The sequence below is a fragment of the Battus philenor genome, unplaced genomic scaffold (assembly GCF_028537555.1).
Source record: "Battus philenor isolate CCGP_79_NKW_IND1 unplaced genomic scaffold, ilBatPhil1.0.hap1 SCAF_1, whole genome shotgun sequence".
NCBI lineage: Eukaryota > Metazoa > Arthropoda > Insecta > Lepidoptera > Papilionidae > Battus > Battus philenor.
This window is the reverse complement of record NW_027181661.1, coordinates 14,249,571-14,266,797: the sequence shown is the minus strand read 5'-3', so window position 1 is coordinate 14,266,797 and position 17,227 is coordinate 14,249,571. Positions and strand designations below refer to the sequence as shown.

General features: G+C 33.4%; 1 protein-coding gene across 5 annotated transcripts in view; it reads left to right on the top strand.

The window, feature by feature from the left end:
- The first annotated feature begins 5,226 nt into the window (after positions 1 to 5,226).
- Positions 5,227 to 17,227, top strand: part of fry (Protein furry) — a 118,241-nt gene continuing 106,240 nt past the window's right edge. For all 5 annotated transcript variants that reach the window (XM_068763882.1, XM_068763885.1, XM_068763884.1 and 2 more), the window contains exons 1-18: positions 5,227 to 5,367; positions 6,424 to 6,526; positions 6,619 to 6,831; positions 6,931 to 7,082; positions 7,165 to 7,364; positions 7,561 to 7,776; positions 7,882 to 8,005; positions 8,259 to 8,480; positions 9,521 to 9,755; positions 9,943 to 10,564; positions 10,638 to 10,821; positions 10,925 to 11,136; positions 12,307 to 12,506; positions 12,725 to 12,798; positions 13,052 to 13,173; positions 13,364 to 13,457; positions 13,935 to 14,026; positions 16,887 to 17,054. In XM_068763882.1, the coding sequence (XP_068619983.1) occupies positions 6,457 to 6,526; positions 6,619 to 6,831; positions 6,931 to 7,082; positions 7,165 to 7,364; positions 7,561 to 7,776; positions 7,882 to 8,005; positions 8,259 to 8,480; positions 9,521 to 9,755; positions 9,943 to 10,564; positions 10,638 to 10,821; positions 10,925 to 11,136; positions 12,307 to 12,506; positions 12,725 to 12,798; positions 13,052 to 13,173; positions 13,364 to 13,457; positions 13,935 to 14,026; positions 16,887 to 17,054 (3,200 nt within the window). In that variant the 5' untranslated portion in view covers positions 5,227 to 5,367; positions 6,424 to 6,456. The remainder of the gene's footprint in view (positions 5,368 to 6,423; positions 6,527 to 6,618; positions 6,832 to 6,930; positions 7,083 to 7,164; positions 7,365 to 7,560; positions 7,777 to 7,881; positions 8,006 to 8,258; positions 8,481 to 9,520; positions 9,756 to 9,942; positions 10,565 to 10,637; positions 10,822 to 10,924; positions 11,137 to 12,306; positions 12,507 to 12,724; positions 12,799 to 13,051; positions 13,174 to 13,363; positions 13,458 to 13,934; positions 14,027 to 16,886; positions 17,055 to 17,227) is intronic.

Sequence of the window (17,227 nt, the reverse complement as noted above, 5' to 3'; positions counted from 1 at the left end):
ATGCGAAAAATTCCAACCTGACGCCTGTAGTATTATGGGCGCATGTATACCTATGGACACTTTGCGCCTATGACCGAGTTTCATCAAACAATATCCTGTTGGATTTACTAGATGCACCCGCATATAGGACAAGTGCCCGTTGCATCTAGCAACAGCTTATATCATCGTTGTTTACTAATACAAACTTTATCTACAGATATATTTTTATCTACAGATTTTGTATATTTTCAATAGTTTTTAAGAGAAAGTATTTTTTTATACTGCGGCGGTATGGCGCTACCAACCCCACTTTGGGGTAAGTTGTGACGTCGCTGAGGTCGGTTGTACTGTTGATAATGTTAGGAGTTTTAGATGAATGAAAATTAATGTAGAATTTACAAGTTTTTTTTTTATTTTATAATAATCAATTTATCTGATACTTTTAAATCATATTTTTAATCAATACTTTGTACTTATTGTTAATGGAAACGGGAACATTTACTAAAAATATCAGTCTCTAAGGACTATAATAGAAAAAAAATCCCTCTTTAAACATACTGTTAGAAATAAATTTTCTTCCTCAGTTTCTTGAAATTCTTTGAAATCAAGAAACTAGTTATTCCCCTGATGGAAATTAGAATAAACAAATGTCAAGCTTTCTTCGTATTCTATACATTTCAAATCGGCCTATTGGTTACGTTCTCGGCCTACAAACCATTTTTCTTCAGGTACAGAGTTTGAATAAGTATAATATGTACATGTGATGCAGTACCATTCATGTTCCATCATCTTTGTCATCGTTGTCGTCTTCCAAAACTCTTCTCTTAATGTGTTTTTTTTTTAATTTGATTATCTTTTTTTTTCCATTTCCTCTCAACTTTGTAGTTTCACTTTCTTTCTTTTTCTATTACCATTTTTTCCGGATAATTCATTTTAACAGTTGTCTGTCTATTCCGTCCTTTATTGTGCTCAATTAATCGGAGGAGCTTTAGGCAGCGGTCTTATTAGATATGGTGTGGAAAATTTTGTACGTTTATCTTCTGTTGTTATCAGCTGATTCTGTTGTTATCAGCAAGGGATAGGCTCTTGAGAGCACTGACTGCATCAGCAGCCCTTTGCAAAATATCTTGAGTACTGGTTTCTCCTTTGCATTATCCGCTTGTATGTCCTCATTGTGTCAACAACAAGCGCAGTATAAAGTATCAGGTCAAAGGATATTTTCATAAATTCATAAATTCCCACGTAAACACAAATAAACGTTAAATGCAAAAATAAAACGATTAAGGTTGCTTAAGGGTTGGTTATGCGGGACTGGCAGCCTCGCACGAACGGCATATTTATCCCGTTTATAAAGTGAGATTTTTTATCTCTCATATAAAAATCACCCGGTTCAAAACATTAAAATTAAACTGTATAATAACAAACTAGGATAAATGATCAATATAAATACTAAAACTGCTATATTAAAAACACAAAATATTGCGACCAAAAAGTATCGAAACGAAAATATTTACCTATGTGGCGCTGGAAGAACCTAACATCAACTCCCACTCGGTCTGCGTTGCTAATGCAACTAAAATGGCGGCCGCGTGTGTCGGCATTACGGAATGTAATATGATTGTTTGTCTATATCTTCCTGTTTTCGTGATATTCTAAATCTGCTCAATTTATTCCGGCACTTTCGACTCCGCACTCCCTTACGCCACATATCATGCAGAACTAATTGCCCGCTGGGGCCACAAGGTTCTGAAGTGGAGACCGTGGACGGGCAAGAGCAGCAAAGGTCGTCCACCCAGACGGCGGACAGACAACTTTATTACGGTCGTCGAAAGATGCTGGATGGAGACCGCTTCTTACGTATCATATAAGATATCTCCCGAGGAGGCCCCTGTTTAACAGGGAACGTCTCATATGTGTTATGACGTTAATAAACCCACTAGAGTATTTACGTTATTCGAAAAAGAGTCTTGGTCTCTGAAAAGAGGTTTGGTCTTTGGAACGGATTCTACGTAGTTGCACCTGCCACTTTAGGATAAGTTGCTGTGATTGCCAGCGCATGAATCTATTTTGTCTACTTTATGGAAGATACGAGGAGAAGAATTCACATGCATGTATATTATTGTCAGGTAATCTACCGAGTTGTAGCGATTATCATATAGAAAAGAAACACTTCACTATTTTTGTTAATCAGGAGTGATAGACGGATCTACAAAAACCGCCTTGTCCCTAACTCGTTTGGTGTAAAGCCAAGTTTGCTTTCGAGGACGATATCCTAGAATTCATTACTTACATTATCCACTTTAGTCAATCATCTGTTGGAGGCAGATGTTGTATTCCAAAAAGGTCCAGCTCCACAGTTTTGGTACCAAGAGTCTTTGTATTAGTGTAAAGTACATAGCTGGTTACAACAACAATCTTTATTGCACTTCAGATGGATGAGATTAGGAATATATATCTAATAGATTCAGGCGTTACCTTGCGGAAGTCCATCCTAAGTAAGAAAAGGACAAATATATAGCTACTTCCGCTATGTAGCAGTAGTCGTACAATAAAGTGCACTGCCCGCCAGCCCGCTGATAAATGGTCGTGCGGCAAACAATGCGAATACACAACTACCACCGTTATTACATTTTTATATAGTTTATTGTACGACTACTGCTACATAGAGGAAGTAGCTATATATTAGTCCTTTTCTTAGTTAGGAATATACTCCATTAACGCGACACCGAGTTTCGATCATGAAAGCATCCAGTTTTTCAACAAAAAAAATTATTGCAACATGGTTTAAGCTTATATGCGCATTTCGTGAAAATAGAGTTTAATCAACTCCCTATGAAAATGATTCATACAACATGATCACGGTCAATTCAAGATGCAGAACTTAATGTTAAACTTCAATCAAAATCAATACGATAATGCTAATATATATTTTAAATAACAAAGTAATTATTTTTACGAAAAGAACATAACTCATTTTAACTACGTTATTTTTCCAACCTTCCTAACCTTAGGACCTCACCGAGAAACTACAAAATCAAGTCGTATGATTGTAGGTGCATATCACGAAAACACATTTCAAGTTGTTACATACAAGATGTTAGAAGTGATAAGTATAAGAAAAAAAATGTGAAGAGATATGGTTACTAAAATGTCAACTCTTTATCACTTAAAAAGCTTATTAAAACCTACTCGCTGAACAATATCGATCGCTCTCATTTAATTGAACTTAACCTATAATCCGCAAAGACTTGCCGACATTACAAATGCGTAAGAAAACATATCTTCAAATGGCCAAATTTTGAAAACACGTTATTTTACTACTACTATAACGAGATAAAGTTGTATACTTCGTAGTATTGTGAAGATATTGAGGCATTATTGGGAGTAATACAGTATGCAATCAATAGCAGCTTTTGCTGATACGGCTAATTATTGACATATCAGCAAGCAAATCACGCTGAAGTAATGTATAGGAACTACGAATAGTTCTCATACACTATTTCAACAAATTAGTGCAATAATTCAGCGTTACTAGCTTGCAGGTCATCAGCTCAAGTGATTCATAATATTAAAAATTAAACATTACGAATCTCTCAAACGGCAGATTGTCAACAAAATTCATAGCCAGCAGACAGCAGATCATAAATCAACAGATACTCAAAAAACTGTGTGCTGAAGTGAAGAATTTCAAATATTAATCGGTATTTTGACAGGTGAAAGCAAAAATTTAGTTCTAAAATTGATTTTAAATATGTTAATGAATTATTTCCACTCAGTATATTGCCGAAAAATTTTTTTATATATAATTATAGCGATATTTAACGTGACTTAGTGAAAAAATATTAAAATGACTACAGCTTTTACTTAACATTGATTTAACAGTTGAGTTAATATCGATACTTAGATATCGATAATAATTTAATATAGCTGTAGGAGCAACACTGCGCCATCGTCAACCGAAATCCAAAGAAATAAAAGTTAAATTTTTCATTTACATCTTTATAATACGCGTTACTTAGTGATATTATTACTTCCTGCTCTAGGGAGAATCTCACACAGCCATTGAAGATATAATTTTCAGAGATAGTCCTTTGAATGAAACTATCATGAATAAAATGATTAATAGATTTTAAAAAAATGAATTAACCTCAAACATCGTTATATCTTTATAAACATCTTGGCAGAAATATGCTGGCATACAGTGCAATCATTTTGGTCTCGTTACAATAAAGTTCACTCAAAAATATAGTAAGAAAGTGAATTATAATTAAATCTATACTGTACGAAAATATTATTACAAAATTTGCATTATTAATAATACTTGTGATCTTGCTATGTATATTATAAAGAAATCGATGTTATAACTCCAGTTTTGGTGCCTTTAAAGCAACAAAAATCTAAAATACATGGTCTCCATTATAACTTAGTATCGATTCTATAAAACACATTCTTCTTTATTCTGAATGAAGTTGGTGCTGGTAGCCGTGCAACGTGGTTACGGCTATATTGGTGTCAGGGCTTGCGGGACGAAGATCCGCGAGTATACAATTTTGTGCTCTACTACTTAAAACATATTATACACATAGATTATGTCCTAACGTGCAAGAATCTTAATGAAATATGTACCTAAATAATGTACGTGTAGTGGAATAAATTGTATATAATCATAATTTTTAACTTCGATTTTCATTTTTATATCCTCACTAAATTAAATTAATCATTTTGTGTACAAATACTGGGTACGGGCGTCTTTAAAGATTAATTATTTTAAAACAATTAGATTTGTAAAAAAAATAGGAACCAAAATAGTAACATATCAGAGATTTTTTTGCTATTTATATTTTATAGCAAAACACTTTAGGCACAACACAAAGAACTTAAAACTAAACGAAATCATATTATTGTTTAATTTATTTTAGTTTACTTTTTAACTGCTTCTGTTACTGAATCAAATTAACAAATAAAGTAAAATATTGAATAAATAAAGTTATAAATACTTCTCAATCTGTATTACCAATTCATTACTTTTGGGATAATTTTCTTTTTAATACGAATATGAATTTTAAATTTATTCGTAGGATCTTTTTGATATTTCTATATATAATGTATATTTTTGCATGTAAAGGAACATATTCATTCGACAGTATTAATCGATCAAAATGTATTTGCCGTAGTTCATGAATGTGGTAACAACTGTAGATGACATTCATACTTGGTTGAGTTTTGAATATGTCAAATGAGATTATACCAAATTATTAGTTAAACAGAGCTGAGTAACAGTGAAAAAATATTTGTATTATTTTTTAAAAGCACTCTTTACCACTATTCGTAACGAAAAATGAAGAGCAGTCGTAATTGTGAAATATTTTCCAGGAAATAGAAAGCTAGGTAAACTCTATGTCATCCAATTTATTTATCAAATTTAGATTTTATACGATAATTGCCTTCAATGCTTTAACAATAAAATGATTACTTTTAGCACTGCTGGCGTTGTTTATCTAATAATAAATGTTTTACAATAGTGCGTATCTACGTAGTAGTAACTAATGTCCTTTATTTTCTTATTGTATACATTTTTTTCATGTCTTCTGAATAATATACGATCTATTGCTATATTTGACATGTTAATGTTTTGAAAATATAAACGCCTGTGCTTGCAGCGCTTTTTACCTTGTATTAAATGTTAAACACTTTCTCTAAATATAAAGCTACTATTTTTGCAAATCATTAATTTGCCTTAGGTGAATATGAGATAATTAAAATAAACGAATGAAATATTATTGAAAGAAGTTTGTTGTAAAATTTTCATGCTTTTATTCTACTCCTAGTGAGTGATTACAATTGATGTGATGGACATTAGAATGCTAGACGGCTCAGGCTTTGTGCAGCTTCATCAATAATGAGCTAGCAGAAACAGATGCTGGGCTCAAGCCTATGAGTGACCTATTAACAATTTGTATGATTGCAATTAATATAAAAAAAACCATTGCTATTGTACAAATAATGAACAATGCATACTTATGTAATGAGATCAATAAATATTTTCTACAATCATGGAGGCATATTGCTACTAAGAGAATTATTTGCTCTATCAATTCACACCTGATTTGCTTCTGCTTCTGTTTTTATTTAGGTTTGTGTACACATTTTGTTTTATTTTATGCGAATTGAATTAATGTTAAATAATTCTTGGCCAGCGAACGTAAAAACAATATGATAGATTAAGTGCTTGCATTTGAATTGAATTTGAAAACTTTCTTGATAATATTTGTCAATACTAAAAGCTCTCATTAAATATTACAGAATTCTCTATTACTAAATTCCTCATCCTTTTGTATTGCTCCTAAATTTTGAGATATTATTTTGTTTTACTGGTGGTTTAACTGGAAAAAAAATTAAACCTGTCACATTTATTTTTATAAAATATTATTTATTTGGTTGCAGTTTAATGTTTATGTAGAAACATAAAAGGTGAAAATGAATACATCTGAGGAAACCGACTCGCTGAGTACTGTACCATCTGATGGCCATCCAGAAGATGGTTCAGGTAAAATAAAAGTCATTTGCATACATTAAAATGTAATAATTACTAAGGATATCATGAAAATTATGTTTTTATTTTTGAAATTGTTATTTTAGGAACAGAAGAACCTCCATCTTCAATGGTGTCTAGTGAAGCAGAGTCTGAAGGTAGCATTATATCAGAACCAAGAGGACGTGATGGTGAAGCTCAGTTACCATATAGCAATGACATCAGTGTGAATAATTCCCAAACAGTACTTGACCATTCTGCACCTACTTTGACAACTAATGACTGGCGTAATTCCTTGGCATCCATTGTTTTAACAAGAGGTTGGCATTTTTTGCACGCTTTATTGCATCCAAATGACAAATTTAACCAGTTGTCAAATGATACACAGCAATTTGTTTAAAAAAATTTTTTTTTTTTAGGATCCATGCTGCCTTGGGGTCCACACAAAAGTCCTATTTTATTGCCATCAGACTCTGATCTTCGACCTGGAGAATTTGTTATGAGACTCTTGTTTACTGAATTTACTGTGCAAGCAGAGCGAAAAATGGAAGCTGTTATGGCAGAACCACTGGTAACTCACTAACAGAATAGATTTCAAACAAAAGAAAACCATATTTTAAAAATGCTAAATTAATACCATGATGGCTTTCCAGGAAAAGCCATTGAACAAAACTCTACAAAGGGGTGAAGATCCACAGCTCGATCAAATTCTTACCGCATTTGGGACTGTTGCTGAGCATTGTTTACCATCTTTGTTGCGAGCCCTGTTTGGATGGCTTGAGCGTCAAATGGCCGATTCCCCACAACTAAATGAACAGACAAAGAAACCTCATCAGGATCTTCGCAACAAAAGGTGAAAAAATACCTATATTGTTGTGACATGAATAAATGTATCTCTCTAACACATTTCATTACATTATTGCTCAAAATAGCTGCTAAATTTTCTGTGGCTTACTTGTACTTTCTCCTAAACAAAACAAAAAGCAATTTTAGACAGTTATTTCTGGTATGTATGTTCCTACATAAAATTCTTTTCAATTCCTTTCTAGCATTATATACATAGTATCAGGGAGTGGTGCCGGTACAGAAACTGTGGAACGTAGTTGTGAGGAGTTACAGGCTGAAAGACGTGACCTTGCTGTGGAGTTCTTGTTTTGCCTAGCCTTGATTGAAGTCCTACGTCAACTTCCATTTCACCCAGGCCATGAAGATCTAGTTCATTATATTGAAACACTGGCTTTTAAGAGGTTTAATTACAAAGAAGGGTATGCAATCATTTTAAATATAGTTATACAACAAATAGCTATGTGTTAGGTATCTCTTAGATTATTATACATTTATATTAAATTAATCAAATTTCTGATTTCTAGTTTGCAATCTAATCCAAATGCGGCAAATGTACACATCATAGCAGACCTCTATGCTGAAGTGATTGGGGTACTTGCACAGTCACGTTTTGCTTCTGTACGGAAACGCTTCACTGCAGAACTAAAGGTCAGTTTTTATTTAAAATCATGGAAGTAAAATGAACATTTTATATTGATTAAAAAAATTACCATGTTTCTAAGTATAGACTTATAGACCTTGTATAATGGCTTGAAAGTATAAAATTTAATGTTCTTCATTGTATGTTTGTATATATATGGCATATGTGAATGTTCTAATGTCAAGAACAAAGATTTAAGGACTGCATGAAAATGAAATTTTTGCAATGAAATTTAACTATTTCCTTTTGTTATTTCAACAGGAACTGAAAAGCCGCGAGCCTTCACCGCACACAACTCAGAGCATAATATCTTTGCTGATGGGAATGAAGTTCTTTCGAGTCAAAATGGTACCAATTGAGGAGTTCGAGGCATCCTTTCAATTTCTGCAAGAATGTGCTCAGTACTTTCTCGAAGTCAAAGACAAGGACATTCGACATGCTCTCGCTGGACTTTTCGTTGAGATCTTAGTGCCTGTTGCAGCTGTAATTAAATTTTATTTTCATATTGTATTAAATACTACAAATTAGTGACCTTTTTATGATGAGTTGGTTATGAAGTGAGTGGTATGATTTTAAAATCACACCACACTCAGTTTGATGTTGTAAAAGGCAAAATTTTAAAACTTAATTCATAACTAGTTTCATAATTCACTTATTTATTATTACATAATATCAATACCCAAATTACAATAAAATCATTACCTATAAAAGGGGTAGCCAAACTGCAACTCATTGAATCTTCATTTTTGGCTCCGATGGATTGTCGAAATATTTCATTATTTAAATTTATATAATCTATGTCAGCTCTTGGGAAAGCATAATTACTTGTATGAATAATAATAATTACCATTTCTGCGTAAAATTAGCGAAATCCAAAGACTGATCATGATTAACTAAACGGCATCTTAAGTATTATTAGGAGGGCTGTCATATGTGTGCCATTATATCTAACGTCAATACACATATTTTGCACTTTTCTCATATAATTTAAATAAATATAATTTTTGTAAAAGAATATTCTTTTGCGTTTTTTAAATGCGTATTAAATTGCGGCTCGCGAAAAATTTCAAATTTCAAACAATGGTATGAACTATAATGGAGCTTGGCCACTCCTGACCTATAACTTTTTTCTGTAAGTTTTTACAATGGTCCAGAAATATAAAAAAAAAATTAATGTTAACATTAGATAGTAGAACTCTTCACATTAACAGCAGATTGGTACACAATTGTATGTTCGCTGCTGTTATGGAAAAATTCAGGAACAATGTTCAAGCATTACTCTTCTTTAATTAAGACAAAACAACATATTCAACTAAACATACAATTGAGTAACAATTAAGTTATCATCCTTACAGTCCCAACTTTTATTGAATACTGTTAATAGTCAAGGAGACTATTTTGAAAAACATAAAAAGTAAACAATTGTAGAAATTTGAAACTAAATAGTAAAATTTTTGGTATTCTGCAGCAATATTTTAACCAGTATTCTTTTCAGCCTAAAGTGCATATTCTTTGAATTTCAGACTGTGAAAAATGAAGTGAATGTGCCATGTCTCAAAAATTTTGTAGAGATGCTGTATAGTCATACTCTTGATGCAAGCACGAAGTCGAAGCATCGTCTAGCGCTGTTTCCCCTAGTCACTTGCTTACTGTGCGTCTCGCAGAAACAATTCTTTCTACTCCACTGGCATTGTTTTCTAGCCATGTGCTTGTCGCATCTGAAGAACAGGGATCCAAAAATGTGTAGAGTAGCTCTAGGTAAATAGTGTGAATTGTTTTACTCTGTCTTTTAAAAATTAACAGTTGAATGTTATTTTAAATGTTGAAATTGCTATTTTTATTCTCTAATCAAACTATCATTATGTTAATATAATGACGAAATATTTTTTATGCTTATGATAGTAAAATAGTCACAAATAAATTACATAAAATTCATGTTTTACAGAATCACTTTATCGTCTTCTCTGGGTTTACATGATAAGAATAAAATGTGAGAGCAATTCAGCAACTCAATCGCGACTGCAAAGCATTGTCAACTCCTTATTCCCTAAAGGGTCTAAAGGTGTAGTCCCACGTGATACGCCGCTAAATATTTTTGTAAAAATCATTCAGTTCATTGCACAAGAACGACTGGATTTTGCAATGAGAGAAATAGTATTTGATCTACTAATGGTTGGCAGGCCAATCAAGATAATATTGACTCCTGAAAGAATGTCTATCGGGCTCCGTGCGTTTCTGGTTGTTGCTGACAGTCTTCAACAGAAGGAGGGCGAACCGCCAATGCCTAGGACTTCTGGCACTTTACCTTCTGGTAACACTTTAAGAGTTAAGAAAACTTTCCTTAATAAGATGTTGACCGACGAGACAGCGAGGTCGATTGGAATGAGTGCGTATTTCCCCTATGTACGGCGAGTGTTAGTAGAAATTCTAAGGGCTTTAGACGCACACTACGGAAGGCCGCTTATGTTAACCAACACTCAAAACGTTACCAAAGAACAGGAGATTAACACTGGGGAGAGGAAACCGAGGATCGATTTGTTCAGAACATGCGTAGCTGCCATACCACGGTCAGTATCTGTTAGGAAATATTCGTAATCTGTTTTTGTAATAAATTCAAAAATTTGACACTCCTTTCCACAGATTAATCCCGGAAGGAATGAGCCCCAATGAACTGGTTGATCTTTTATGCCGCTTGACGGTACATATGGACGAGGAACTTCGTGGCCTCTCATTCCAAAGTCTCCAGACCCTTATCGTTGATTTCCCCGAATGGAGGCAAGATGTGTTGGCCGGTTTCACACAGTTCCTTGCAAAGGAAGTACAGGTTTGTTTGTTAATTTTACGATGGTACTTGTTTTAATCTTTATAAATTCTATGTTATGTTAGGTAAATAACTGTTAAAAATTAATTCTGGAAAATACTTTTAGGATACATCACCTCAATTAGTAGAGAATGGTCTTAGAATGCTTCTCCAACTAATAACAAGCTGGAAGAATGGTGAACCTAGCACCACTGTAACAACTGTTCCGATGAAGCTTGAGCCATTGATTTCTGTGATCAGAGCTGCAGAAGCCTTGGGTTTGGTGATGCTGTGCCAGTGCAAGTCGTATCCGCGGAGACTTGCTGTTCATATCCTGAGGTAAAAGCCTACACATTTTATTAAATACATAAATACAATTGTTTTTGAGATCAAAGTGAAATCAAATAAGAAGTGAAAGATCACATACCTATTAATTCATGTATACAAAACTAATGGATATGGTATGATGAGATTTTAATGATAGATAAAGAATACTTGTAATCCTCTGATTTTAAAAAAAATGTTTAGCAGCATGTATAGCTAAAACTAATCAAAGAATTTTAAAACAAAAAATTGAAAGTTAATTTATGGTGTTTGGGCTATAAATAGATGTAAAAGGGTAAGTGAGTAGTTCAAAGTCATTTGCTGTCAATTAATGTATAGTACACACTCTTCACAAATCAATGATTTTAGAAACTATAAATAATGTAATGATAATAAAGTAAGGAAAAGCTTTTCCTAAATACAGTTTATATATTAAAATTAATTATTATTTACTATCTGTCACTGCAGACTTTGTACTACCAGAAGTCATTGGCCTGTCGCATTCTTATTGAAAAAGTAAATTAATATGAAAAATACGGCTTAGGGCCGCAAATCTCTTCAAGAAATCTGTTTAAAGAAGTCATTATTCTTACAGTGGCCTAATAATATGTATTAGATAATATTTTGTATATTTACAACAATCATTAATTTGAAAAAATAGAGGTCATCCATAGTGTATTTATAAGGCACCATGAAAACCTGGCTGTATAATTCATTCGTAATAAACGGATTCAGATTTTTTTTAAATAAAATGCTGCAAAACATTCTTGGAATACCATTGACAAAATTCAAAACGCGTATCAAAAATAAATTGAAGGAAAAAACTTGTTCAATGAACTGATATTTGAATGTTAAAAATTCTTGGTAGTGATTTTGTCTGATTATTTTGATTTCATTTAGGTTATATCTGATAAAGTGTATTTTATATAAATCTATGTTAAACTTTAATAAAAGTTGTGTTATTGTGAAGTTTCTTCCTGCTTCCACAATTATAACACCTTGCTACGCAAAGTAGAGTCAAAAATAAATAAATAATAAGTTGATGATCAACATGAGTTCAGTTAAATTTCCCTATTAACTAACGTATTTTAACTTATCGTCATCATTATAACTGTCTTATATCAAGATGAAATTTTTTTTTTAAGAGTAAGAATTGTGGTATACAATTATGAAGTAATTTTACAGAGAAATAAAATATCTTCTTGAAAAATTACAACTGACACTTGACGAGCCAGCATTGATCGATGTTGCCGATGAACACGTGCCGTATTTCGCTGAGAAATGTCTGCCATTGTTACCTCCTACTGAGAAGCAGGCCATCCTTGCTGCTGGTCAGCCAGACCTTGTTTGGATTGCAGAACGAAGCCATACAGTGTGGACTGCAGGTGGGGCACATAAAAAAATATTATTTTTAAAATTTGGCTAGATGTATATAAGCGCCAAGCGTATTGCGTAAAGAATTTTTTATAGTCATTTGTGTAGTTCTTTCAGATTTTTATGCCATTTTTTTTTAAATGGCCTAGTACATTTTTTATAAATATTGATTTATCACACCAATGGGTAATCTAATCAACAATTAAGTTAAATTAACTAAAAATCACAGGTATCCAACATGACGACACATCCACCAAGAACAGCTGGAGTGGAAGTGCGACTAATGGCGCCGATCCTTGGGAGGTAATTTATAAAACATCTTAATTTAATAAAAGATATATATAGAAGATGATGAATTTTGTTATAGAGGAAGAGTAGTTTAATTGGTGAAGGTGAACACCAATGCTTTGCTACAGTTAAAATGATAATGATGATGAACTAGGACTCAGCAGCGTAAAAACTGGAAAAATAAGACAGCAAGTAATGCTAGTAATGTTATAAATTTATAAACACTGCTGTGATTTTTTTTAAAATTAATCATATATATCGATTCTAGGTGATATTATACGGCCTTCTCGAACGAAGCCGCGTGCCTGCTCGCTGCCCCGCCACTATTCTTCAAGCGTGGCCTGTTCTACACGCTAGAATACATGCTCTCTACACGGTCATAGAGCCTGCGTAAGTACCAATAACAAGAAATAAACTTTACATTTGGAAATGAGTTTGTTAAAATAGGTACAATTTTCATTTTTTGTCATTTCAAATGAACCTAATAGTGTTGCTAAAAACTTAAAAATTCAAGTTAGAATTCTTGGGAATTATACGATCTTATTACAAATTCTTTAAGAAAATTAATGAATATTTTCAGACCCATCAATGATAATAGAGCATCGCTTCTGTCGCGATCCCCAGCTTTACCTAGAAAACCAGAGAAAGAGAAGGAGAGAGACGGATATATGCAAGTGAGTACCACTGTCGCTTTTTTATAAAAGTAAATATCTATTAACTGATTTGAATACATTTTCAGTCTTCCAAAGTAAAATAAGAATGACTTGTAGTAATTATATTGACATTTAGTTAGTTTGTTTGATGAAATATAATCAGAAATTAAGAGATCCGCAGAAGAATCAAGGTCACCGACGTAGCTCAAAAAATTGCTCGTCTGAAGTGGCAGTTGGATCAGCAATATACATCGCTCGTGTAACAGATGGTCGTTGAGGCCCAAAAGTTCTATAGTGGTGACCACGCGCCCGTACGCGTCATGGGCAGATTCCACACTAGGTGGATAGACGACATAGTTAATGTCACGTGAAGTCGCTCAATGCAGGCGGCAAAAGAGCTGTCATTGTGGTGATCTTTGGGGGAGGCCTTGTTCTTGGCAAAAAGTTTCTTCTAAGTATTTTTTAACAATGCATTGATTTTATTCGTGTTGTAACCAGGTTTGGAAATACTACATGACGATGGCCTATCTAGTGGTGCCGGCTGTACCTAGCCCGGTCATGCGCTGCGCCAGTCCTGATCTGAGCCTCAGGTAAAAACACACACAGAGACAAGGAAAGAAAATGTAACAACATATACTTTGAGTGAGACGGAGTAATTGTTTATCTTAATTGACATAGGTAGTTTGTACGTTTTTTGTAATGCATTCCGTCACATTCTATAGAAATTAGTGTATCAAAATTTTCACTATTGATTATTGAAATGAACTTGGCTTGATCAGTCTCGTCAATACAATTATTTATAATTGGCAGTAAAGTATTTCTTTTAATAATATTCTGACGCTGATTTGTTGTGCTGAAACGTGTAGCGATCTTGTGTTGCTGTTATTGTAATGTGTGAGAACGAGTCTGTGTGTTAACAATTAATCTTTGATTACATCCCAATAATTATTCTCGATAAAAGTTAATCTTATCTGTTATCTAAGGCATTTGCGTTACTACTACATATATACCTTAAAGGTTAACGTCGCATGTACTGTTTACTCATGCTTGGATGAACCCTAATACTTAAGACAAAGCACAAAACTATTAATTAGTTTTGTGCATTACTGTAATTATACAACTCTTTGATTTTTAATGTTTATCATTATTATATAACATATTCACGGCGTTAATCACGCTGTAAATGAACAATGGTACGTATGAAATTGCAAACTTGTATTTACTGATGGATACATATGAGCCTAATTATTATTAAACGGACTTACATTTTGTACTTATTGTGTCTGCTTAACATGTAATAAGATAGGAAGCAAAAGAGTGAATTGCTGACTGTTGCCGATGGTGTCGTATCGCGGAGTTGGTCTTGGTGATGTTGTGAGGGCGAAAAGGCGCAATGTGAACCTCTGTCCAGTAACACGGAGCCGGAGGGATGGATAGGAGTGGCCGCCCTCAGTTCGTCGAGCGAGAGCCTCAACGCGCCCAGCGGCTTCTTCACGCTGCCCTTGAGCTATGCCCGAGCGCACAGGCATCACAAACGGACGAGGTGGCCAATCGTCGCTCGCTATGTGCACGTCGCATTTGATTTCCATCATTGTCTCTGTCGTGTTTCGGTTCCATCTCATCTACCTTCATTTTTCGCCTTTTACGTGTATCAGTCATGCACCATGCCATTTTAATTTATCGTGTCAGGTTGTCCGAAGACATTATTGGATGGAATCGATAGCACATGTCATTGTTGGTTGTTCAGTGGCTTATATTTCAATATGAGTCACTGTTTCGTTGTCATTCATCATATCACGCAAAGGTAAACTGCACAGCTAGTGTCCATCTTATAAACATGAACGCTAAACATGTGTTCTTAATTTTAAGTAGAATGGTGTGACTCGCAATCGCACTTAGATCAGGCTGTGTATTCGTTTTGCCGATGGCCAATTGGTGTACGTCAACATGTTGTCAAAGCATAACCATTTAACGTGAGCGCCCACATCGTAGTCGCCTAATTTACCTGTTCTAATTGTTTGTGAATGACAAAGTGTATGGTAAACATTGGGAGAAGTAAGGGTCATCGTTTATACCCGTTTGAAAATCGGGAGATTCTTAATTCACCGGTTGTTGCGTTTCTCTACTTATTAAGGGCTTATCTTAACACCGGGAAATCTTTCGATTTCGAACTGTTTTGCGCGTAAATTAAAATATTAAAATTAGTGTTAATTTTTGGAATGTGTAGTTAGAGGTATTCACTAAAAACGCATGGAGTATCATAAAGACATAATAATTCTTAAATTCTGTCGCAGTTTCAACTATCGCATCTCTACGTATATCCTTCATTTCTGAATGATTTTATCAAGAACTTTGAAAGGACTCATGACAGTGTGTATGTAAGAATGTTTATATGTATATTTTTTTAAGTACATAAATAAAAACGATGAATATAACTACCGCTAAGATTATTAAGATTATTAATTTGATATTAACACTTGTTAAAAGAGTTGCATATAGTAAAAACTTTAGATTTTGAGTCGTTCGCTAGTCAGTTTTTCAGTATACATAGTGGTTTTTGTTTTTTATATGGAAATAAAAATGCTTCTTGTACATTTGTTCCATATCTTTGCTTTACAATATTGGTTATAATTAACATAGAAGTTATTATCTTGATTTATGTGTTTAGCTTCTCTTTGCATTTTATGTTTAATTTTATCACAATGTTTGCCTAAAAATTTAATGCTGTCCTATATCAAACTACCATTGTCTGCCTTTATGTGTGAGTAAGAAAATTTTTTTCTTTTCTAATTCCTCTTATGAACTAATCGCCAAGTAGAAAAGCAGTAGATGAAAAAGGGCTTTACTATATAAAGGTTTGTATGTACATAAGGCAATATATGTGTTATTTAAAAAAAATATCTTAATAAATAACCAATTTGCTATACGAACTTTATTGCATTATTATCTGTAACATGTAATGAATTGAAAAAAAGTGATCATCTATGCACACATTCAAAAATTATGTGTTCTGTATTTATTTTAACGAAACGTGAAAGCAGCTTTGATGAAAAAGTAAGTTTTGTCGTAACGATATTGTTTGAATATTTGCAGCTAAATATCATAAATTATTGATTCCTATTTCGAATTAATCTAAATCGCATTAAATAGCTCAAATTATAATAAAATAAGAGTTAATTCTGTTACATAAAAGTTAGAGAACAATGAAATTAAATAGTTTACAAATTGATAATTTCGAATACCTTTTTATAAGTAAAATTTATAAATGATAGTTATGAAGCAACACATTTGAAACTAATAAATGTTAAAATGTGTTTTATATAATTTAAGTTGAAAATTAAAGTTTAATTTTGTTTTTGATCCCGCCATCATGCCTTACATTGTGTTTTTGTTATTATTTCTAATATTGTAAGTTTTACAGTGTAATTTAATATCGAACCATGGTCGCAGTTCGTCCCCGGATTCTCTGAGCGAGCGCAGTGGCGGTGAAGCTCGCGGGGCAGTGGCGGCTCCTACATCCCTGCATAAGCTGGCCGTGCCTTTGGTTCGCTGTGAAGTTCCAGAAGTACGGGACGCGGCGGTGGCGGCTTGCGGACACATCAACTCGGATGCTCTTAAGTAAGATTTGTTATATAACTTTATGGCAACTTTTAGCTTATTTTATACATTAGTAATCATTAAAATCATAATTCCAACAATATAACGTATCACTTAGAAAAATAGTATATTTTTTAAGACAGAAAAATAGTGACCACCGAAAGAATTTAAAAGCTCGGCTGCTAACTCAATCC